At 43.7% G+C, this 25,410-nt stretch overlaps 1 protein-coding gene across 30 annotated transcripts in view; it reads right to left on the bottom strand.

The window, feature by feature from the left end:
* Nucleotides 1-25,410, bottom strand: part of SORBS1 (sorbin and SH3 domain containing 1) — a 235,089-nt gene that overhangs the window by 16,736 nt on the left and 192,943 nt on the right. For 16 of the 30 annotated variants that reach the window (XM_019502448.1, XM_019502446.1, XM_019502450.1 and 13 more), the window contains 11 exons: nt 24,120-24,203; nt 19,642-19,707; nt 18,987-19,088; nt 17,615-17,664; nt 14,022-14,197; nt 10,239-10,327; nt 8,253-8,420; nt 6,322-6,368; nt 4,303-4,417; nt 4,072-4,197; nt 2,592-2,786 (listed from right to left, as the gene is read on the bottom strand). In XM_019502448.1, the coding sequence (XP_019357993.1) occupies nt 2,592-2,786; nt 4,072-4,197; nt 4,303-4,417; nt 6,322-6,368; nt 8,253-8,420; nt 10,239-10,327; nt 14,022-14,197; nt 17,615-17,664; nt 18,987-19,088; nt 19,642-19,707; nt 24,120-24,203 (1,218 nt within the window). The remainder of the gene's footprint in view (nt 1-2,591; nt 2,787-4,071; nt 4,198-4,302; nt 4,418-6,321; nt 6,369-8,252; nt 8,421-10,238; nt 10,328-14,021; nt 14,198-17,614; nt 17,665-18,986; nt 19,089-19,641; nt 19,708-24,119; nt 24,204-25,410) is intronic. The other 14 variants (XM_019502447.1, XM_019502463.1, XM_019502465.1 and 11 more) reach the window with 5 other exon arrangements.

Below are 25,410 nucleotides of genomic sequence, written 5' to 3'. Positions count from 1 at the left end.
CAGAGAAAAGCAGTCTCATGACAGTGCACAGATGGTAAGCTGTCAGCAGGGGCTCCATCCTGTGGGTGAAGCCCTCACTGGCACTTCTTTCTCAGTGTTTGGCATCACAGAGAACAGGATCCATGACTACAGCAGCTAGGATGAAGTTTACAACCCCCATTCTTCAGGGCATAAGCTGATCACAAAGGGTCAGAGGGAAATGCCCATGTTCCAGGGGATTGTACTATACAGTTCCTGAGGGTTTTGGCTGGCATTACTGAGGCTGCTGGAGAAGAAAGGAACTGTTCAGAGGGAGCAAGTGTCGTGGGACTTGGCCTTCTGATTTTAAAGTAAGCTCTGTGTTTACAAAGGTGCCACACTGAATTCTGCCCCTGGCTGCTTCTGCAGCACTACCCTCATATTCAGCTGCAGCAGCAGTCAGGGGCACATCACAGCCTGTGCCCCAGTTACACATGCAGATCTGCCGTGCTGTGCAGAAAGCACAGACAGCTATGGGAGGAACAATGTCTTTCATCCACAAAATTAAAAGGAGAAAAAAGGCAATTACAGGCCTACCAAACCAAGGGAAGAGTTTGCAGGAAGCTGGGGGGAAACATGCTTCCTGGCACAAAGGGAGCAACAAGCCTGAATACCGTAAAGCTTTGCTTTGTTATAGACAACCCCAGGCAAGCAAACGGGGCCTGCTCTTCCCTCAGCGCCAGGAACAAAACGATGCCCCAGCGAGAGCCAAAGGAACACAGGGAGAGAGGTACCAACCAGTCCTGACATTTCCACTCATACCCCTCTCATTCTGTGCCACATGCCCCATCTCCCTGGTGTTCTTCTTCCAATTTCCTTCACAATCTAATCTCCTCGTACAATCTTCCTCCCCCTTTTGCCCAGGATCCAGACCTCGATCCTGGTAAATAACTGGTCTTGTGCTAAATTTGGCAGGATCAGTGCTAATAAATTAAAGACTGAGAGCCTTGGAGCCTCTGCTGCATTGTGGATTCCCAGAAAAAATGGGGAAAAGCTCATTCCCAAACTACCGCCTGCTCCCATTTTTGTTATTTTGATTTTCTTCTTTTTGGATGGAGTTTAGACATAGTTTAAAATGGCCAGTCTCAGGGACTTGAGTCCTCCATTTAACTGCTAAACACACACAGCATGGACAGCAGGAGTGCAACTCTCCTGAATGCTGCCCTGGCCAGCTGCCTCAACCCTTGGCTGGCACTGCTACCTGCAAGAATAAGGCAGAGCAGTGGTTCTCAACCAGGGTGCCACAAGAACCTGCCAGAGGTGCTGCAATACTGGCACCACCCCTGTCACAGGGTGATGCTGCCTTGCACATCTCTGGTTTCAGGAGGCATATTGGGCCTGCACATAGAAGCATCTGCAGCACAGGCTTGCCTGTTTGCACTACATTAAGGTGGCAGCTTGCTGCTTCTGCTGTGGCTCTTCCTAGTTCAGCTCCAATGCGTCTCATGACAATGGAGGTGTCCTACCTGGTGGCTGTGGCCTGTTGTACCTGATGGCAGTGGCCTCTGTCTGCAGGGCTGCTGCTCATGTAGATTGAAACTGCCTTGCATGCCCCACTTTTCAGAGAGACACCATGCAGGGTTGGACCAGGAAGGGCTGTGCAAGGACCATGTGCTTCTGCCATAGCTACTTCCCAATTTGGCTCTGCAGGAGGTGTGATGCAGTTCCATCTGGCTATGGTGGCAGTGGTGGGGACCGTACTGAGGCACCCCCATGACCTTTCCTTCCTGTCTCCTGGTCCTCATATGTCGTTTTGCCCATCCCTTACTGGAGTTCAGATGGGGGTGCCCTGGGAAGCTAAAGGAACTTGGCTCAGTGGTTTCCAATCCACACCAGTGGCCTGGAACCATCCATGTCTGGGGAGTACTCTGCTGCACTGTTGAGCTGAGCCCGGCAGAGCTAGGGAAATACTCCCCACCAGCAGCTTGAAAGAGTGGATTTAATTAGAATTACCTAGTCAGTTATTAGCACATTAATTAATAATCAAATTATAACATTTTTTATGATCATATTCATAACATTTATCATTGCTTTTTAAATGGGGTGCCACTAAATTCTGAAATGTTTTAGAGGGGTGCCTGGAGTCCAAAAAGGTTGAGAACCACTGGTGAAGAGTTTAATCCAAAGCTGACCACAGTCACTGGAAAGGCTTCCCCTGCAAATTCCCTCTGGTCACAAAGAATGCCCATCACTGTGGCATTTTGTGCACGGCAGACCATCATCTACTGGAACTGGAACTTGGTTACCAACTCATCCTCCTCTATGGCACTGAAATTTATGCAGATGGTCCCAGCTTTAAGTACCTTCCCATTGGGCCTGGATTCAAGCTAGTGATCAGAAGCAAAAAGTTGCCACTAATTCCACCAACTAAACAGTTATGTTCTTTTCTGATTAGTGAAGCATAAACTCTTCATCTCAGCTCTCTCTGGGCAGGTATAACAGGACAGAAACATATTGCATGGAACTACTTCACAATACACTCTTGCTTTAGCTAGGGGCTAATACAGATATTCTTTCCTACACAGAAATGGGAACATCCTACTGTTCTGTCGGCTGCATCTAAGTCCACATACCTGAGGGGATGCTGTCATACTGCGATTAGGGGAGTGGGACATCAGTGGGTCAGCATAGTCAACGGCATTCTTCACCACTGGACGTTTGAGCACTTCCACATACGTGACAGGAAAGATGCCTTGGCGACCAGTGCCAGAAATTTTTCCTTCATACCAGTTCTCATCAACTCGTCGAATCAATGTGATCTTTTCTCCCTGCAGGGATGAATGATTACTCAGTACTGATGTTAACCTGTGCTGTAATTCCAGAGGGGCTTTTTTGTTTTGTTTTTAAAGAAAATTGTTGTGTTTCAAGCCAAATCAAGTCCAAATTCATGAGTCAGTCCAAAACCATAAGTGGCCCTACAACCGGTAAACATCCTCCACCCCAACCAGGGGCTTCATATATTTACAACATTTGAATATTTGCGTTGGTAACTGCTGTAATTCCAGAGTAAGAAGCTACTTCCTTTACTGCAGGTGAAGCAAAGCTACCTGCAGCCTATGGCCCTGCAACCCTTGTTATGGCTCTGTCTCTTCTAGCTATGATAAAGTGTTTGCATTTCAATGATAGAAGATCATACCTTCTGAAACTAGTTCAGGCCATCTCCAAACTCAGGGAAGGCCCAGTTATACGCTGCTTATGTTTTCAAGGCTCTCTGCATCCATGAAACTAGAACTATTTCTTTCAAATGAAAGTCATGGTTCTAATCTCACTGTGGGACTCGAGGACCTTGGGAGCTACACACAGGTCTGCACTGCTTGCATCTTAAGCTAGGCCTCTCTATTATTCCATTTTCCCTTCTGTTATGCAGTCAAATGAATGAGACTGACTTTTGAAGGCTGAGTACAAACAGTAAACTCCAACTCTGATGCACAGTGAAGAATAAAATGGGAGATACAGAATTTTAATATCTATAAACTCTGCAAGCATCCACCTCATTTAAGATGAAGTTCTGCTCTTCAAGGTACTTAAATAGATTTAAGTGACTATGGAAATGCAGTCAGAGTCCTTGTGTAATCACTTCAGCATCATGGGCTATTAGTTCACTCCTGTTGGCCAATTTGGCTCTGCTGTTCTCTGGGTGAAGGGCTGGCTTTAATTCTTTCCAGATGTCACAGCAAAAGGAGATTAGCATTGCCCAGGGCACACCCACTCTTACACCAATGAAGAGAACGGGCTAGAGAGGCATCAGTAAAGATATCAATTGTCCTGAAGAACCAGGCCTCCCCATCACTGCATCCACTGTAGCTCATCAACCAACTTCTGAGTAAAGATGGCCTATTCACAAAATACTTATTATGCTGTAACATGATGGGTACTAACTAAAAGCCCAGAAGACTAAATTCGGATTTTATTTGTGGTATTTTTTGCTAATATGTATATAAATGTTAATTTTAACTAATTAGCTAATTTTAACGAGACACCTCCTTGGCAATTATACACCTTCTTGCTGGTTTAGATGCATGGATACATCTGTCATCATAAAGCAGTTCCTACCTTTCTGAATGACATTTCTACTTGAGTATCTCCATTGAAGTTAAATTTAGCAACAGCATCTCCATATTCTAATACTTGTAATGGTGACATCTTTTTCGGCTGGGCTTTTTCAGCTGGTGGGAGTAACTGAATAAACAAACAGACAAAAGCAAAAGTAGCACTAATGAGCTTAAAAAGGTATCACTTTAAGGAGGCTTTTTGGAAAGACAGCTTTAAAGAGAAGATACGTACCTCTATGTATGACCGTGGGAAGATGCCAACTCTGCCATGGTGTTCTCCTTCATACCAGTTCTGGTCAATCTGCTTGTATATGTAAACTATATCTCCTTTCTGCAGCGGAAGTTCCCTGTTAAAAATGCACTGGTTACAGCTGAATTATGTATCACATTAGCAAACGAAGAACAATGAATTTGATTGGAGAAGAGAGGGGATAAGTATGTAAAGTGGTAAAGCGCTAACTCATATGCAGGGTGGGCATCTTACAGTTACCAAGAGATCTCCATTCATCCTTTGGGGAGAGGTATAGTTGGTAACCATCCATTCCTTAGAGAGAAAGCTATACAATGGTAGATGCTATTTGATAGTGCTCCCCACGAGGTGTAAGGGCTTACTTGCTGTTTCACTGCACCATAGCAAAACTGCGGGGGGGTGGGGGGGGGAAGGCTCTTAAAAAACAAGCAGGTTCAAGGCTACCTTGAGCATGTTCCTCTTTAGAAGCCACAGAAAGGAAAGGGAGCAAATCGAAGGAATCCAAGCCACAGGTTGCTGCTCACCCTGCATATGATGGGTGCAGCACTCACCCCCCTGACTTGGAACTGGTTCTTTTCCCCTATGCAGTTGTTCATTACAAAAGGAAATAACTAGCCCCAAGGTGTTAAAAGGAAGCTAATTTGCTATTAATGGAAATGACCATCTGCAAATTGGGATTGTACTGGATTCCATGATGTTCATGGCTGGTCAACTCTTAGAAATAAGGGAACAAAAGTGCGATTTGAACCTGCACCTTCTGAGCTAAAAGCATGAACCATTCCAGCACGAGCAAAAGGATTAATTTGCATTATTAGGAACTAGAGTAGGCTCATCAACCTACTAAAGGGGCCAGTCACTGGAAGAGGCAAAGGCCCAAACTTTCCCAGTACAGATTCTACAAGCTCCTTTTCAATTTGATCTGTGTGGTCCTCCAAGAGCTACTCCCAGGACATCAAGAGGATGCTGATCTGCAGTCCTCACTAGTCCTGGGGTGATGTTATGTATACTGTCAGAAGCCAACAAACACAGGTCATCCAGTTTCTCTCAGAGGTGTCTGAGAAAAGCAACAGGAACTCCTTCTCAGGGGGCCTGCTTTCCCTTCCTCTTTCAAGGCTTTCATCAGCAATGATCAGAAAGAAGATCTACGCACACAGCCCAGCAATGAAAATAACTGCAGTCCCATGCAAAGAAAAAAGGCCTTACGGACAATTAATACACTGTTGTGTTTGAAAAATGACCAGACCTTAGAAAGCCCTCAGAACCATCCTTTAGTGACAGTGGAGTCATCACAGGGAAAGACACTTACAATGCCAAAGATCTCCCAAACATAAAAAGATGTGGGACATAGTAGCAGAGGTGAAAAAGCATTTTCTGCACACTAGGCAGCTGTGATGGCCGGGCCAGTAGCAGGGTTGGAAGTGGTGGCAGCTGCCATTCTTGTGTTCTCTCAAATCTGGCACTCGGGGCTGGTGCCCCATTTGCCCATCCTTAGTTATGCTACTGTGTAGTAGAAAAATCCCACCACCATCTCTGTATACTCCACATGGGGATTAAGTTTCCAACTGAGTTCTTTCTGCCTCTTAAACTTCAAAAGTAATTTTAAAAAGGCATATAGCACTGAGGATGCAGCTGGCAGTCCTGTTAACAGTGCGCAAGGTGAAAGACAACACTTCCAGAGTTGTATCAGACCCTGGTATCAGCCAGCAAGAGTGCATACTTATTTCTTTCAGTGTCCCAAGTGGATTACCCTCAGAGGTATGGGAACAGATGCTCAGAATAAGAAGATACCATTTGCATGAAGGCACTTTGCTGACTATAAACTAAAGATTCTCTATTGACTGATCAAGCTTTTCACTGACTGTGCAGGGTTTGCTTTGAACTCTTGCATGGAAAGATATTCCAAACTATGAATTAGACACTACTAAATTTCAAAAATATTGCACTATATTTAGAAAAAGCTGTGAAGGAAAGAAAGAAGCTATCATCTCCATGTATACTCACTTTAATGTCTGTGCTTTAAAGTCAAACTTGGCTCTAGCAGGTCTCATCTACAGATCAAAAACAACAAAATAAAGATGATAATTACATCCTTCAACACCCTTCTGAAAGTTATTTGGGAATGCACCCCAGCTGCAGCAAGGACTAACACCTACTGGGGGCTGAAACTAGCAGTTCTAAATTCAGATATTCTGTTACGTATATGCTTGGATCTCACCCCAATGTTCAGTTCTGATGTATGGCTCTTAAGAAACTTCTCCCTTGATACTTAAATAAGTGCCACTCTCTTGTATAAATGTCACCAATGCCATGTACAGGAAGGCAGGGGGCAGTATAAGAACAGTAAACATTTAAACATGAGACATGGGCACGGACAGACGACATGTTTACAGCAGTGGAATTGGCCTGTACACCATGTAAAATAAGGAGTGAGCATACAGCAGCGCAACCCTGCACCCAAGTAACTTATTCTACTACGCTGAAACCCAGAGAAAACCAAAGGTAACATTCCACCAGTGTAAGTTATACCAGTGCACATGTCACCCATGTACAATGGCCACCTTCCATGTGCCACTACTCTGGAATAGTTACAGAATGTCCACCCTGGATCCTGGTGTAACTTATTTCGCTCTGCACCACTAATGTAAGTTACCCTGGTATAAATGTGTCATATGGCCATGCCCCATGTCAAAACTGGTGACTGCCTTGGTAACTGCTAAGAGCCTATGGATTTAGGTCCAAATTTTCCTCAGATCCACATGCAGTTAAAGGCAGGATTTCATGGCAAGAGAAAAGCAATGGAATTGTACTCATGTGGCACTTTTAAATTTTTAATCCTCCCCCCACTAGGGCAAATCTTTGAACACTTAAGCTATGATCCAAGTACTATGGTTGCCACTGGATTGATTAGTGGGAAAGAGACAAAGGCAAGGAGGTATTAAAAATGAGTACACATCTGAAATGTCTCAAGTAGCGATGAAGGCAGACAAGACATTTAAGAGCTTATGTATGAATAGCATCCAGGATATGACTTAGTTGGTCATAAATTATTCTGATGATCTATGACTTGGGTAATAAAATAATAAAAAACCATAAGCAATTTTCAATAGAAATAATAATCAGAGTAAGTAATATTTACACTCACCCAGCACCTTTTTTTGCCAAATTTTCCCAAAGCATATTACAAATAAAAGAGCTGATTTCAGATCTCATTTACACCCATACCACAGAGGGCAAAAGTTAATTCTGCTTGCATACAGGAATCATCTCTGTTATGCCTGCAGTGCAGCCACCTCTGGGGTGCAACATGGCAACTGCTGGACACCACACAGCAACAATACACTGTGGGCTCAAGGAAAGAAATGGAATTTGGCTAGAAAACCTCACCTAACACCAAATTCTTGTGAAAAGTGCCATGGGACCCTCAAAAAGTGTCTCCTCCTTTGTCTCTTTTAGAAGAACCAAATCATGTAGTGTTTAAAGAGACTTGCTGGGATTTCTTCCAACTCTTTCTAAAGGCATTAAGAGTCTTTCAAAGACAGAATGACATACTGTAGCACTAAGTCTATAAGGCAGTCAGGATCAATGATATGGAATTTCTACGCATAAGGCACAGACAGGAAAAGCCAATGTAGCAATACGTAGCAAAGGATGTAGAAATGCCTTTGATTCACTAAAAGTGGCTGATATATAAATGCATGCATCACAGATGTGCACCAGCAATTCTCAGTAGACATGCTTTAACATAGACAGCTTGGTATAGAGATACCAATTAATTCACCAGGCACAAGAGTCAAAGCAATTCTAAATGAAGCCAGAATGGAAGGGAAAAAAAAATGCATTCTCTGGAGAGCTAATGTCGGCCTCAAGCGCAACACCGTGAGAGGCAAATATTGCTTTGGGTCAAGCAGCAGACTGAGGTAACTAAAACAGACCTCTGACCCAGATTTCCTCTTTGCTGTATCGTCTACATTTAGAAGGTCCCCAAATCGCTCATTAGTGATAAACTGATGGTGCGTTGGAATAACCCCCGTGTGCCTTCTAGCTGCAATATCAGCTTCTTCTTGCTCACGTTTAAGTCGTCTCTGGTCCTCTAAAAGTTTCTGCCATAAAATTGCATAAAATGGGCAGTAAATCATGTAGTTTAGGGCATTTGGCAACTCCTAGCAAAAATTACTTCAATAAAGAGCTTACACAGGTACCGGCATAAAGATATAGTTTTAAGTTGGAAACAGACATCACCTTTTGTCGCCTTTGTGTCACCATAATAAATTTAATGGCAGCAGAAAGGCCAAGCAAACCAATGCCCATAACCCTCATCAAGTCACAAACAGTGGCTTGACAAAGATGATATCAATTTGTGTCACTATTTAGTGACAGATGTCTACTTACTTTATGGTGTGAGAGTGCAGGCAGCCCAGAGCATCTCTCTAAGCAGGAAAAGCTGGGCAGGTGCTTCAAGGACCTGGGGGCCCAATCCTGCACACTCCAGGAATTCCTGTGCAGGACTGGCCCCCTCCAGCCCTGGGAGCACCTGCCCAGCTTTCTCTGTTTAGAGAGATGCACCCATGGGATCCTTGTGGCATGCCTCAGTAAACAGAAAAGTTGGGGTTTCCCACCCTACATGTACCAGAGATCCTAGGGGTGCATCTTGGAAGGTAGAGGAAGCCAGGCAGGTGCTCCCAGGGCTTGAGGGGTCCAATCCTGCATGGGAACTCCAAGGGTGTGCAGGACCAGGCCCCGCCAAGGACAACACGCTGCCCATTGTCCCACGTCATCAAGAGCTAGGACAATAGGCAACATGCATTTTGCCCAATGAAGCAGGACACACCCCAGAACAGCTGACCTGCTTTATTTGGTGACGTCTATTTCTAGCCTTAGAGAAACCCAGAAGATCAAGTCGACTAACTGCACAATAACTTCCCTTTGATTTAGCTGGCGTACATAATACATTTCTATGATTGTATACTTGAAGGCAACTCATTGGTAGAACTTAATGGAGTTGTTTAAAATCGAACAAGCCACTCCACATACCGAGGATAGGATCTGAAGCTCACAGAAGTCAATGGGTCTTTCCATTTTCTTCCATGGACTTCAGGTCACACCTCAAAAATTTCTAAAGGAAGGGGGGATTTTAATTTGCTGGCTTCTCAGACAAGCAAATAGATCATTAATGATAGACAATAACCATTCAGAAAACTAGTAGTTTGCTTCTTTCTTCAATAATGAAATTACCGTGTAGCTCATCTTTGAAAAGACTGTTAGTTTGGCCACATATTAGCCAATGATTTTAACAGGATCTGATAAATTTGGGGACCATCAGTTTAAGACATTACAAGGGACATGGCTTGCAGAACAGCAAGATTCAGCACTTGTAGATAATCAGGGAACTTTAAAGTATCTCAAGATGAGTACTCCAAATAGGAACACCCCCCCCACACACATATATACAATCACTAGTTGCTTCTGAAAACTTCAGTAAACATTATCTTAACTGATTAATGATCAGCTGAGACTTTGCTGATGATATACCTAGCTTACTGATGGACCACTTTCCACTACTGCCAAGTGCACATTCTGAATTATGCCATCCACCTGATAACAGATCTCCAAGTGCTTTGCATACAGAAAAGATCCCTCAGGCCATCCTTGTGTGGCTGGCAAGTATTCTCTCCATTTTATGTAACTGGCAAACTCAGGCACAGAGAGATACAGAAATGCCTGAGACCATACAGTAAGCCAGTGACAGAAGCAGTAATGGAGCTCAGGAGTTTTAGCACCCAAGTCTCTTGTGCTAGCCACTATATAAAACTTCCTTCATATGTGACCATGTGGACACACAGGCAACAGCAGGATAAATGCTGTACTCTCCTCATCTGTAGCTGTTGAAAGCACCGCAAGACCATAAGAAAGGGCTTTACCTCTTTGTCATCATGACGTCGGCGGAGAATTTCTTCTGGAGTTTCCATGTAATCAACTGGTACAAAATGTCTTGGTGATTCTGAATCTACTTCAAAACAACATAAGGTTGTTAAAATACAAATGGACTTCTCTGGCATAACCAGAAAGGAAAAAATGTTTTCAGATAATTTGTTTCCATTGTGGCAATTAGTAATTAGCATTGACCAAATGGTCAATCAAATGAGGATACATTTTTGGATTTTTTTTTTTCCTTTTTGGCTGAACAAAGATTGAAAACAAAGGAGAGTACAAAGGTGGGGAACAGTAAAAAACATACAAGGACTTCATGAAGAAAAGATTTGCTGCCATTGAAATATTCTTTTGCACATTACTGTTGATAAAAATTGTAAACACACATGAATACACACACACCAATACATGCACACATACACACACACAATCTTGAGAAACGGTTCCTTAAAAAAAAAAAGTGGTTTCATGTTATTTTTATATATATATATATATTTATATATATATATAAAAATGCAAATGATATGGGACTCCGGATATCTCACTGCAGGATCCTCGCATCCTAAGAGTTGCCTGAGACACAAATGGAGCCAGATGGTGATCAGAAAGGCAGCAGAAATCATTTCTCAGAAGTGCAGCCCGTTAACGAGTCCTGAACAAAAAAGCTAAGCAAGACACACAAAGGACATCAGACACACTAGAAGGATGAGCATTGGCGGATGCAGAGGTTGAGAGAACAAAAATACAGAGAAAGTAAGCAAAGTAGGAAGACAGATGAAGGGACACTGGTAAAGTTCACAAAAAGCCACCTCCGGGGTATGTCCCAAGTTCACTTTGCAGGTTGTTGTTTGTATCCAAGCTCTGACAGAAAGCAAATGGAACAATGTTCCCATTATTTATGAAGTCTGGTGTAACAGCTTGGACAATGGAGCCATGTCGGCTAAATTCCAGGCTGGGGAAATGGCTAAGCCTTCCCACAACATCAAAGGAAGACAGGCGCTTTGGAGCTAGAGGCCTGTTTTCAGAGCACAGTCCATAGAGAGGGTGGTGGTTCTTGTCTGCTATGCTCCCTCGCAGATGCATGGGGTCATTTTGGTTCTCGGGGCTGTACAGAGATGGGGTCCCTGGGCAATCTAAGGGTGGAGTCTTTCTGGGACTGTGTTGAAAGGGCTTTTTCAATCTGAAGGGAAGTGGGCTCATCAGGTAGACATTTCTGGGTAGCATGTGCCTGTCCCCCTGGACAATGCCTCTGGAATCAGGGGTCTTGAAGGCCTGCTGCTGCTCATGCCTTCGAATGGTGGTGAACCTGGTGTAGGAAGCTGGGCATGATCCTTTGCATTTGTTTATTTTATATTTCTGGGGCCCACTGGTATTGTTGATGCTGCTGCTGCTGTCATTAGATAAATTGGACAGGAGATCCATCTCATCTGTGCAAACTGAGAGCGTATCCATAGGGACAATGTCACTATGATCAGATGGCATGTCCTCCACATTGCTACAGGAGCGAGAGGAGCCGTCAGCCAAGTTGGCAACATCTTTCTCTTTTCGGTTTGGCTTTGGTAACTCCAGGAGGGACTCTGCTGAATACGCGGCACCCAGGCAGCTCTTAGATTGGGGAGGAGTGGGGGATTTGCTTTGTCCACTGGAGAAGTCAAGAGAGGGCATTGACCGGGATCTCTGGATTAGCTGCTCGAAGGCAGTGATGCGGGATGCCACAGTGTGTTTAGGGATCTGCTCCGAATTCTGCCGACCAGGGCTGTGCTCCATCCTGTCCTTTGTTTCATTCTCGAACTGGGAAGCTATGTCCCTCACGCTGCAGGATGAGGCAGTGCCCAGACTGATCCTGGACCGGTTGATTTGATGCATGTTTTTATACAGCATGGTAAACTCTGGGCCACTCTTCCTGGAACTGGGTAAGAGGTACCCTTTCCTAGACTGGGTGCCATACTCTTGCAGGCTCATGGTGCTGCCAGATTTGGTGACATATTCCTGCTTCGATTTCATTAACAGGTTCTCTATGCTTTCCCCTACATCTACCATGAAAGCTTTTTTGATATCAAACAGGGCAAAGGAGCTACGAAGGTTCTCGCAGCTTTGAGCTTTCTCATGAGGTAGCAGGATATTCTTGTCCTGCCCTAGAGCTGTTGGAGCTGCTAGTTTGGGTTTGAATTTGGAAGGGAGAATTTCTGTAATGCAGACTTTTGCAGCTGATAAGGGCTTCTTATGTTTACATGCGTGACCTAACATACCAGTATTACTAGCGTTAAAGGTTCGGCTATTAGTTGAAGAGGGTGCGATCATATGAGCATTCCCACCTTTACGATCCACTGGTAAGCATGCAGAATAAAATAAATAAAACCTGTTAGCTTAAATGCCAGAAAGCTCTTGAGAAAGGAGAGAAAACATGCTTGGATTTCACAAAACACTTTAAAAAACTGCTGTCAAAAATAAAGAGAAGCAGAGAGACAAAGCACAACAAGCTGAACTACTGAAGCAGGTGCAAAGGTACAGATCATGTCTGCAATGCGGCTAAGAGCCACATGCCTGATCCAAGACTGCAGCACTTTAGGGCTGAAACCTGCAAAGTGCTGAGCTTCCATGGGAGTTGCCACCCCATGCACAAGGCAACTCAACTCCTGGCAGGGTCACTGCCTTAGCATTGAGGCAGAGGTACTAATGTTGCAAAAAGCATATTAATGCAAGCCTGGAATGAGACTAACTATGGTCCCCACATAACACCTGCCAAGTACATTATTCTCATCTGGGACAGGCAAGTCAGAGATTGTCTGCATTAAAACAAGTAGGTTATATCCACTGACCCCACCCAAGCACTATCCCACAGTGTCCTTCTCAGGGGCTCTCCTTACTGAGGACCAGCTGAGTGTGCTCTGCTTGGACAGTCTCGTTTGCCTAAAGTGCCTCTTATTATACTGAAAGCAGCTGGAAGACGAAGAGAGACAGACATCTGTGCATGACACACTATTTTGCAGGAGGACTAGTATTTGGAAAGTGAAAGAACCAGTTCTCTCCTGCATACACACACTTCCCAAGCCATTTTTAGCTCAGGGTGAATCCTGTTCTCCTCCCCCTGACCCACAGGCAGGCTTCTGGCCTTTCCCAGTGCTCTGCATGCTCCAAGATGGTGGGAGCCAGTGAGGGGAGGCTCAAAAGGTCCAGCGGTCTCTGCTGGGCTGGCGTCTGTCTTGATACTACATGGACTTCAGGGTGGTTGCTGATTTCAGCAGTGTCCATCGTATTGTGTGGCCCCTTTGAGCCACGTAAGCCCTGGAGTGCATGATGCAGAAATTAAGGAGCTGAAGTGAGACCAGCAGACACCACTAGGCCTGCTGAGACTCCATATAAGGAACAGCAGCAGAGGCTGGGAGACAGAGGTAGAGCATGGGAAGGCAGGGCAGGAGGGTCCACAACACAAGGAACAAAGGAAAGTGGGGGTGGGAGACTCCAAGGTGAGTGTTGAAAAGGGGGAGGTAAGAATATGGGAAAATGACCAGAGGAGTCAGGGTCCTGTTGAAATAAGGGACCTGGGCATCAGAACAAGTGATCAGAGGAAAAAAGATGACAAGGCTGGGTTGGGAAGCGACAGAAAGAAGTGGGGACAGCAGAGCAGGAGACAAAGGAATGACAGATGAGATCTCCTTAGGTTTGGACAATGGCCCAAACCCTCGTGGTGCTCCCCTCTTACCCTCACTGTCACTCAGGTTCTGATTCATTATGTGGAATGGAAGACAAGGGATGAGGCTCTGCTGACCTACCTTTAGTGGAAGCAGAGCTAGACGGGCGCTTGAGACCGCTTAACCCCTGTAGCGGGATATCTCCACCTTCCAGCACGCTCTTATAAATCTGCCTTTCATTGTCCAAGCCAGCAAGGTCCCCCGGTGCTGATTCGAGATCTCGCCTTACTGCATAGTAGTTGGGAGAATAGGCTGAGCTAGAAAATGATATTTTTTTAAAAAGAGAGAGAGAGAGAGAGAAAAGTGATGGGCCTTTTCCTGTTTGCTTCAAGAGCACCATGAGACAGGAAGAGGAAATTCTGCTTCTGTGCAAGGGGACGGATTAGATGACCCTGGATGACTTTTTTAATCCTATGACTCTAGGAAACCAGGCTTGTGAATCAAAACAGGGCTGTGCACACAAATCATACACTTCTGCTGGCAAAACAGTAGATGCAAAATTTCTAACTAGAGATCAAAAATTTCCAGAAATAACATGCTAAATACCCAGCATTGCTACAGTGCCATACATTCCAGTCTCTCAAGAATCTTTACCAGTAAATGAGAGGTGGGTAACTACTCTCTCTATTTCATAGAGGGGGAAACCGAGGCACAGAGAAGGCCACAAATGTCTTAGGCTACAGAAATTCAGTGGCTATGTTGAAGACAGACAGGCACCTTCCACATACCCAGTTCTCTGCTCTAACAGGTAAATCTTTCTGTCTGCCATTTACAAAGCATTTCTTCCCGTGAACAACCTATAGAATATACTGCTTAAATACATTCCTGAGTTCAAATTCTGCCCAGAGCATAATCTCAGTTTTTACATTCCACTCTGCCCACATACACAGAACTCCCTCTCTAGGGAGAACACATTTCTGCAGTCCAAGCAGATCTAAGAACAAAATTTTGTCCCTGGCATTGGATATACATTAGTTTAAAAATAAACCCGACTTCAGATATTTAGGCTGTAAGAAACTAAAATGATTTACTACTATCCCTCAACAGCCAAAGCGAAAGAATCTTCCCGAAGGTGCAAATCAGTGAAACATTTTGCCCAGCATATGATCCATGCAGTCCTTTGTTCTCTTCCAGATACAAAAGGCTAGCACTATTATGGTATAAATGGCTTTTCCAGAAGCAAAATACATGCCAAACAGTCAAGTAGACTGCTTCTCATAAGAGCTGATTTCATCCAATGCCAGTGCTTGTACAGCTTCAACCAGACTCTTTTTAATAAGATGCAATGTTAACATAACAAGGCTGTTCCTGGGGGCAAAGTACAACTGCTTGTAAGCTTTAAAAAAAAAAAATCAACTCATTCACTGATCCAAGCAAAGTGTTTGGAATCAGGTTTGGATCTCAATACCCAGTGGCAATTCCACCTCCCATGTCAATAATAACATACAGCACCTATGATTATCTGTGTGTGCCTGCCTGTGTCTGGTATAGCAGGATAGATATGGTGCTTACTGGGTAAAGGAAGGTTTTGGAACATGAGAGAACTGTTTATGGGGCTGGAATTACAAAATGTCTAGTACCCTACAGTCTCTGGATGACACAGAAGATTGCAAGTGGATCACACATGTTCAGTCCCACAGGTGGCTCCCTGGGATGATAAAATTGCTGGCAAAATACAAAATTACAGGCAGCAACAACTCCTTGCTCTTTCAAGCCCAGGAAAAGCTTCCACCGACTTCAGTGGGATTCATAAAAGCCCTGTTCAGCACTCTCAAGTCTCACCAAGTTTTGCCCAGTGCCTCTTTGCCTAAAGAGACCACACCAGCTGTTACCAGGGACATGACAGCTAGACCTCTGAGGCTCGCCACCTGGAAGGTGGAAGTATCTTAGCCCAGGGCTCAGATGAGTCCTTCTTAAGGAAAGTACCTGTGGGAGAGGAAGCATCTGGGAGAATCCTCTTATTGACTTCTCCCCATCTGTTCCCACCCTGTGAAGCAGACTGCAGTGCCGACAGCCAGTGGTATCCGCAAGAAGGCTCTAAGACTCCACTCCAGCTCTGGCAGCAGAAGCACCCCTACCTCAGCAGCCTGGTGGTTTAGCTCTCCTGGAAAAGGCCTGTGAATGGGCTCAGGCTGTTCATTCCCAGCCCCAGCAGCTCCAGGCTTTCACCCCTGCCCCAAAATAAACCCTGGAGTTGTGGCATGCACCACGGAGACACTGCTGCAAATGGAGCAACCCGATTCCCTTCTGTGGGGGAGATCAAAGGGCAGAGATGCAGAATGATTTCACCTCACAAACTGAGAATCAGAAGACATGGCTTATTTAAAAATTTAGAATTAATAAATTTACTCAATGATAATTGTAATTATGGGATTATAATTATCTCCTGGAGTCCTAGGGACATCAGAACCAAGCATTCTGGTTTCAGCCCCTCCCCAGTAACTATGGCATTATCTATTTATTTAGGCCACTTCAACTTTTGTGGAAGTCAGTCGGTGGCAGGTTCTCCACGAGCTTTGGTGAGACCTACAAAGAGCTCTGACAGAAGATAGAGACATCGTGATTTCAGAAAATGGAAATGATCCAAGGAGCAGCACTCTGGCCTGTCCACTACAGACAAAAGGTTCACAAGGTCTGGAACTCTCCGAGGACAGTCAGGAATACGGGTTCTTCTCAGCCATTGGCAAGGAAAACCTATACTTGTATATTTAGCGCTGGTTTCCTTTAGCACAGGTTTCCTTTTTTCTTTACTACACTGTCCTTATTAGAACAGATTATGGAAATGACTGACTTGACAAGGCCAAGACACCTGCCCAATTACAGTAATAGAAATCCCTTTGCAACAAGTGCATGTAAAACTGACTGCAGAAGAGCTCAAAAATTATATATCTTAAAAGGTCCAAGTAGGTGAACATACATAAAATTAATGGACAGCACAGAGGATGACATGTCTTTCCCCACCACGCATTCATCTGAATACGATAAATGTGCCACAGTGGAACGTTAGACATCTGTTTCAATTAAAGAGAATAACAGGTTAGCAGCGAGTGCTAACAACACAGCTAGCATAAATCTGCAGTGCTCAGGATCTTGCCCTGGAATTATTCTCCATCCTTTAAAGTAAAGCTGGATCCATCTGCAATCCACTTTCTGAATATTCATCTAAAATAGCAACATGCCATTTCAGTCTCCAAGCACTACTAAACTGTTTTTCCTTCCCAGAGTTAAAGGCATGACAATGGCTTCTTCTGGTACCAGCATCATTTTCATTTGACAACGAAGATGAATAGACATTATGCATAGTTGTGAACATCTGACAGGAGTTTCTTACTCATTTTATGCGAGTGTTAGAAACAATTATAGCACTTTGAGACTAGCTTACTTTACACACATCGCAACCAATTATTTGTACATTTCATCCATGGATAAATTAAGAGTTTTGTTTGCATTTTAAGCAGTAACTCTGTGGAACAAGGATCTTCACTGGATTAAGTAGCAATTATGTGACAATGTTAAACTTCATTCAAAGCTATTCTGCAACATTCTACATTCAATGAGTCTAACCAATGCACAAATATAACGTGCTTGGTAAGTGTAGGCATGTGTCACCACTTCCAAAATCCTCAGAAAAACCCAAACTGTAAAAAAATGCAAAAAGTCATTCTGAAACTTACTAGGATGAATGGTCTGTGGAAGTTTCCAGAGGAGTGGTGCTTGCTGTACTCTGCAAAAGTCCAAACAAAGAAGTCACAGATACAGACTTGCATTCAAAGAGAAAGAAAAAGCCTTGCTTAAGTAATTTTCCATCTCTAGCTAAAACGTTGGCCTTTGGGAGATATTGAGATTTAAATTTAAACACAAGCTAAAGCATCAATATCTCCACAGAAGAGCGACAATTTTCTTGGGTTCCTTCAGGGCAGTGACAGGTTTTAGCACAGCCGATGCCTTTTCACAGTGCCTATTCTTTTGTCTGCGAATGAGTCATTGTGAATAAAGCCAAAAGCAAGAAGAGATAACCAGCTGGGCCAGGACCAGGAGACACATGCTCATAATTATTTCTCCAAGCTTTCCCCCCAACCATCCCCAGCCCCCCTTTTCTTTAAAGGTATATCACATTTCTGTAGCACATACATTCATAATAATATTCCTCATAACGCTAACAAGAAAGGAAATGTTTCAATCCAGTTTCCATACTTAAAGGGAAGCAATGCCAGCTGCACAGGTTCAATAGCAAAAGCCAGTTCTCATCCGCTTGTTTAAATCCATCTAAAATTTTCTAGGCACACTGTTTAGTAATCTGAAGAAGTTTGGAAGATACATTTTGATTTAGGATTTCTACCCCCCCGCACACAAATCTAGATTCATGGACAGTTTGAAATGCAGCTGTACAAAAGTAAATGGGGCCTTTGCAATAGCAGCTTTTGTGAGTCCTGATCAAGTCATTGCAGATTTTTGTTTTCAGTGAATAATAATTTGAGCATTACTCAATGGGCATTTCTAGGCTATCACTGTTTGAGTCGCGTAGATCATCAGAAGGGCAGCAGCTGCTATTCTGCCCAAGAAGGCTACAGCAAGTAGAGCTTAAGGAGAGTTGTATAAAAATCTTTCATAAAAATCCAGATCTTGGATAGGCGCAGGGTCTCCAGAAGGCAGCAGAGAGTGGGGTATGTATGAAAAGAGAAAAGGCAATTTGGCTGAAAGGCACAAGATGATGATGTGACGTCAACCAAGAATTTTAAGCCGCTTGCTGCTGCCTATTCATGTGAAAAATAGCAAGGGGGTTTTGCTGAGACACCAAACTCAAAACAAACCTTAAAAAGGAGTTTGGGGAGGGAGGGAGAAGGAAAACACTATCTGAAATGGATTTCAAGCAGGATTCTCAGCTTCATGTTCTATCATTTCTGACAGCTACACAGCAAGCCATGCAGTCAAAACGGTCAGAACCATTATTTATCTCAATCTCATTTAATAATCATCCAGCAGTGAATAGATTAGAGCAGAGAGTTTGGAAACAAGGATTGACAGCATGAAAAGAATAGGAAATACCTTCTGTGGCTTTTTATCTGGCGTTTTATAAAGCTTCTCCATTTTTTCTAAATCTGCCTCTAACTCAGTCTGGTAGAGGTAGAGGTCTTTTTCTAGATCAGTCTGGTTAAAAGGAGAAGAAGAAGAATGGGAAAATAATGCTTAGGGTTAGGGGAAACCAAAGGAATGTTAATTTTGAAAAAAATAAGAGAGCCTTTTTATTGAAAAAACAGACTGAGATGGTACAGACACATTCACCAGTAATTAATCACTTAACAATAATTAGAGACAATTGTTTTAAGCATTTCACATTTAAATTCAGAGATGCACAAGGCCTGCTAGAATCTAATTTTACAAAGCAAATGCCACAAAAACACACCTGTTTAAAAAAAAAAATCAATCATACTGTAATATCAGTGCAATCTGCTGTTAGTGCAATCATTGCTGCAGGTCAAAAATCAATGCCACCATTTAGATCTATGGCAGATTATGCTTTAAGGATCATTTATTAAATAGATTTATTAGCCACTTAATAGTTAGGGTAATAAGATCAAACCAAATTAGCAAAGGAAAAAAAAATCATCACCCACAAGCGCACAAAATCCACACAGTGCTAGAGGAAAAGAAAAACTCTCCCACACCATACACCACAGTATAATGTATGTGAGACAATTACCTTTCTATCCTCTCTAGTAAGGATAGAGCAATCTCCAGGAGTATAATCCCATATCTTTTTTGGAGGCTGATGGAAAGCAGAGGAAGGAAATGAGGAAATGAAGATAAGGAAAGACATCACAGAGAATATGGAAACTGGATTAGAACAGAGGGGGTTACATTAGGGGTCTGCATCAACACCAAAAAATAAAATTAAAAAGAGAGAGCGAGAGAGAGAGACGAGAGGCATAAACCAGCTGTAGCACAAATTCCAGAAGATTATCGGAGGCCAAGGGCACATGCATGGTTTGAGGGGGTTTGGTTTTACATACTGGTTGGAAGCCATTTTTAGTTTTGCAAGGTGCTTTATGGGTTTTATGCTCCCCAGAGGGAGCATGCGGGCAGTGGTTCCCAACCTTGGGTCACGACCCAAATGAGGGTCGCGGGGGCAATACCAGTGGCGCCACACACAAAGGATGAACCGCGCTGCGTTCCAGGAGCTTCCTTGCCCCCACCCCCGGGCCACTGCCGCCACCACCACACTCCACTCTCAGCAGCGGGTCACGGCAAAAAAAGGTTGGGAATCACTGGGTTAAAGCATTCATAACATAAAAGCGAAAGAAAAAGGGAAGGGATTAACAGTCAAAAAAAAGCATTTGCTTGCTCACTTTTCTTTCTAAAAAGGGAACAGCAGAACGAAGGCCTTTCATAAATAAAAAGAAGAGATGTTTTCTCCCTGCCCAACTCTACCCCCATTGCAGACTGTATATACATACCATGTTAACAAATGGCTGAATTTCCATGTTTGCATTGTAGGGCAATGAGAATGCAGAACTGTTATTTTCCATTCCACTCTTTGGAGTGGCAGGTGTGAGGTACAATGAAAACTGGGCATCCGTGATTTAAAAAACTCAACCTATATGGGATGGCTCTTGATTTTAAAGGAATTTTGGGTCTTTGTTTAAGTTACACTTCTGGTGGAATGAGTAATATTGCAGAGCACTGATCAGGCCTTATGTCCTAATGTCTCCTTCTACACAGATAACACCATGCTAGGCAGTCCCAGCAGCACACAGTTCATGCATGGGGCTGAAGACACAGCCAGGAATGGCTATTCTTTCTAAGTGGATTCTTTTCCACGCCCCCAAACCAAAAAATATGATCTCCCAGTTCACAAATTAAGCAGTCCTAAGTGTTTATATTTTTCCATCTGAGGCATGTCACAGAGAGAATAAATAGAGAGCTTGCCAATGTCCATTTTACTGGAGGTGGAACTGAGCTGAAAATTTTGGATCTTGATTCAACTCTCTCCAAAATTCATTTTTTTCTATTTCTACAGCCACTTTTTAGACTGCAGATACTTCAAATGACCATTACTGATCCCAAGAAATCTGTGGCTATCATTCATCATTTGTTCACAGTTATGGCAGATGGACCTATAGTAGAATCAATGGAGGTCTTTTGGGTTGAACAAGTCTCTTCTTCGCAAAACTTCTTCCTTCCAGTGTTATAGCAAAAAACATAATCACAACTGCCCTGGAAAGATCAAAGTGAAGTTGCCAACAGATGCAGTTTTAAGCACTAGGAGAGCACCAGGGAAATTGCCCATGATACCAGGCCACAAACAGACCTCACTAGGATAAGTTACTACAAGCCACCTAATGTGTGGATCCAAGAAGCAGGGATGGTCTTACACCTCTTCAGCCACTGTCCAGGCCCCCACCGAGTCTAGTACTGGATAGACATGCTACAGTCTAGTGCTGGTTAGACAGGCCAGTGTTATTTGATCCCCACAATGAAAGACAATGGAACTGAATGACAAGTTCTATAGACAGTCCCTTTAGAGCCTGGGAGCTACAAACCATAATTAGGGAGCAAGAGAAGAGGAAAGTCTCACTGAAGGCATCCCCATATGCAGGGCAAAAATACCAGCGGCACATTGTCTTGGGTGGATTCCTAGGAGTCTCCCAGGGCAGCAGTGGTGGCAATCCAGCTGCTCGGAGCCTGGCTGGCAGCCAGAGTGTGGCTCTGACTGGCCAGGCTCCCCTTCTGGTGCATGCTGCTACTATGTGCACGACACCACTTTTTTCAGCAGTTTTTTTTTTCTGACACTGGGACCTCCCAGTGTCAAAAAAATCCATCATGCTGCAAATTAGCAGCACAGTGAACAGGTGCGTGTGTGCTGCATGCAGTTTGCAGTGCCTCAAACCACACATGCACACTTGTAGGGACTGTCCACTGAAGGACTGTCCACTCTCCACTGAGCCTCAGCAGTGTAGCAAAAAAAGGAACCCACGCCAAAGGGACTGAATCCCACCGAGACAACAGGGCCTTTGTTCACAGGGCGCACACGCTGCCATAGCACCACTGAGACTTCCATGGCACCGGCTAGGAACAGATATGGAATACCAAATGAGAAAAGTGCCGCTTCACTCTTCTCAAGACAGCTGCTGTGACCTGTCTAATCCAAGTCATGTCAACAAGGGGCCTTCCAGGGCCTGGTTTTCCATGGCTTTGTGCCTAGCAGTCACTCTGCCTAAAGCATAACCCAGCCAGAATTGTACCAATGGCAGCATTCATGCCTACTTTATGAGTAAGGAAAAATGCCACAAGACATTTAGGCCTAGGATTTCAGTGGAAGCCAAGGTGAGCCAAAAAGCATTTTGAAAAGCCCAGCCCTAGCCAACTCAAGCTACATTGCCCTGACTGGACATGCGGCTGTTGATGGTCTGGTTCTCTACGGGCATGGAAAAAAGTTCTACAGCTGGGAGCTGCTCTTTAAGACCAGAACTCATTTTTCAGAGCTGTGATTCAATGGAGTGTTGTCAGAATTTTATCATTTTCCAACAAGGGGAGACTGCCACATGTGGCTGTAACATTTCTTCTTGGAACGCTATTCTCCTCCAGTCATCCTACCTCTGAAACTGAGCAGTGTGCATAGAGCAGAAGTGCATGACTTGAACACTCAAATATGAAAGTCAGAGACAGATGCCATGTCTTCTGACAGCTATAAATCTTCTGCCCAGGTCTCTGACCCCATTCACCCAGCCCAGCCTGGGTGGCAGGGGGCATGGCTCAGCTCAGCCATGCGCATCCTGCCACTCCCGACTGCGGAGCCTCTGACAGACTGAAATCAACTGTCAGAGGCTCCACGATCGACCAATCAATCTCCGTGGTTGGTGTCTACTGCTCTAGAGGTCTTAAGAACAATGTGGGGCTAATCTTTTTTAAATAGTCTCCAACAAAATGACATCTGTCCTTGTTGGATAATTAGGCTTTGTTTTATCATTCTTAGAGCTGTGAAATCAAGGGATTCTTTCAAGACAGCTGTGCAACTTGACTTTTAATAAAAGCACATGATTTTCTTGATTCCACTATTTGTAGGGGATTGTTTCAAGGAATAGTTCTGGAACACTCAATGCAAACTTGGGACACTACGCTTGGGACACTGCAGGTGACATGCAGAAGGGAAAGAGCAGGAAATGGTGAAGATCAGTTTGTGGACTTTTCAAACAAAAAAACCTAAGGAACAAGGGCTGACATAAGGGAATGATTTAAGTTGTGTCATAGGGTAAGTAACAGCGATCCTGGACCCTGGAGAGGGAACAAGTGAATGGAAAAGGGGACTTAAATTGTTGAGAATGATGGGTGTCTGTACATGAGTGCTGAGGCTGTTCTGATGTGCTGTAATTACAATGCATTGGAGCAGACTTAATTAATCAAGCAATTAGCACATTCCAGCAGCTTCCCACATCTCATATATCAGCATCCCCACATTTCAAAATGGCGGTGGGGGCACCTGAACTAAAGTTCATCAAACAAGCTTTAGCTCAAGCTCCCCTGCTGCCATTTTGAATGCAGGGACACTGATACACGAGATGCGGGAAGCTGCTGGAGTGTGGAAATTGCCACATTCCAGCAGACTCGATTAACCATGCTGCAATTATAGTATGTCAAAGCAGCCTCCATGCTCATATACAGGCACCCATCATTCTCAATAATTGCTTCTTGGAGCTGCTCTAATTAAAGTGCCACCCCCATCCCCAGAGCACATGTAAAAGTGCCCAATGGCATTTACTGCTCCCATTAAAAAACAAAAATTCAATCAGAACTCCAACATGTGAAAGGAACATAGGCACCAACTTCTATTTTTGCCAGTGGAGGGGGCGGCCAAAGATGATGGACATGTGGGAAGTTTTACATGTTTCAGATGACAGCCCTCTTCCCAAGGGGGCCAGGGTCCTCGGGTCCCCATGTACTTGGCACCTCTGGAAAGGAAGGTTGCCCTTCAGCATGTTCTCTTTTGAAACTGAAGTGCAAATGTTAAGTCTTAAAAATGTTGAAAGGTGTCACAGAGCAGCAAAATGTTGATGTCCAGTTATGAATAGCCATTTTTCAAATGGGAAGGCTGTTGTTCAGTGCCTGGGACCTACAGTAGTTGCAACAGCATCATTACATATGTAGGTTGACTTCATCATTCATTGTAGCTATCAAACTTACCGGTTTCCCAAACTCCAATTCCGAAAAGAATTTATACCAAGGTTCATTCTTTAAATCTATCTCTTCTGGGCTTATATCCCGAGTCTAAAGGAGTTGGTGATAGGGGAATGAAAGAAAGAGAAGGATAACATTATGCAAAGAATACACAGGAAAGGAACTGGTAGAGATGCAGTGTCCACGCTTCCAGTGTTATCATGTAGATATTTATTTAACCTAATAATTTTTCACTTTCCTAATTCTTCTTATCTGAGGAGCCCTGAGAGCTTTACAAGCAGTAATTAAGTTTGACAGCTCTCTCATAAATACTCTTTACATTCTACAGGTGGGGAAAATGAAGCACAAAGAGTTGAAATGACCTTCCCCAGGTCACAGAACAAGTCAGTGAAAAGGCTGTAAACAGACGCACCTCAGGACTATTTGTTCCTACTGTTGGACTTTCCCTCTGATTCAAAACTAAGCTTTGTTTTATTATTATTAATTTTCATGTGAAAAAAAAGAAACTAAAAAAAAAAAAATCAAATGTTCTGAGCCCCAGATCATTGTTTAAAAAACCACTGGAGGACACTGCATCTTTAACAGCACATGGATATGTAAGAAACCCTCTTCTGTACACAGTAAGCAGAGTGAGTAGTGGTATTCTATATCAAAGAGGACATGACCAAGGGACACATTTCTGATAGATTGCTAAGGGAATGATTGCAGAGACAATACACTTTGCTTATTCACAAGCAAATGTTAGAGAATCAGACAAAACGAAAATGAAGAAAAAAACCAGACAGGACAAGTAACAGAACAACTAAAAAGAAAGGTCCTTTTCTTTCCTCATACCTATTTTAATGGAACAAGCTGCAGCTGCTTAGTGATGGTATTGGCTATGTGAGAAAATAAATCCATTGCTCTGGGTTATGAAGAGCCACTATACAAGACAGAGTTGGTTCAACTACCCCTGAGTTTAATGGATACAAGCACACTACTCACTTATATGCATCGTGTGACTGCAGCAGAACACCGAAGCATCTGTGATGGGCCCAACTTAACCCTCTTTATGTTGCTATGATGGTGTGTACAAGAGCTATGCACAGAAGCCAGCATATGTGGCTTCATTCTGTCCCCTGCCATGGGTCTTAAACTGAGCTGGGGGATTAAAGTGGGGTGGCAAGAGGGAGTGGTGTTGAACACTAACAGGGACTCTGGACTGCTTCAATGGAGGGCTCCTATACATTGTAGCAGCTGTGCTACTGTCCAGCACCTCTCCTATACACAGCAAGTGAATAAGTATCATCCCGCCCCG

The sequence above is a fragment of the Gavialis gangeticus genome, unplaced genomic scaffold (assembly GCF_001723915.1).
Source record: "Gavialis gangeticus isolate Ggan-Ray unplaced genomic scaffold, GavGan_comp1, whole genome shotgun sequence".
NCBI lineage: Eukaryota > Metazoa > Chordata > Crocodylia > Gavialidae > Gavialis > Gavialis gangeticus.
The sequence above is the reverse complement of the archived record's forward strand: the minus strand, read 5'-3'. Positions and strand labels throughout refer to the sequence as shown.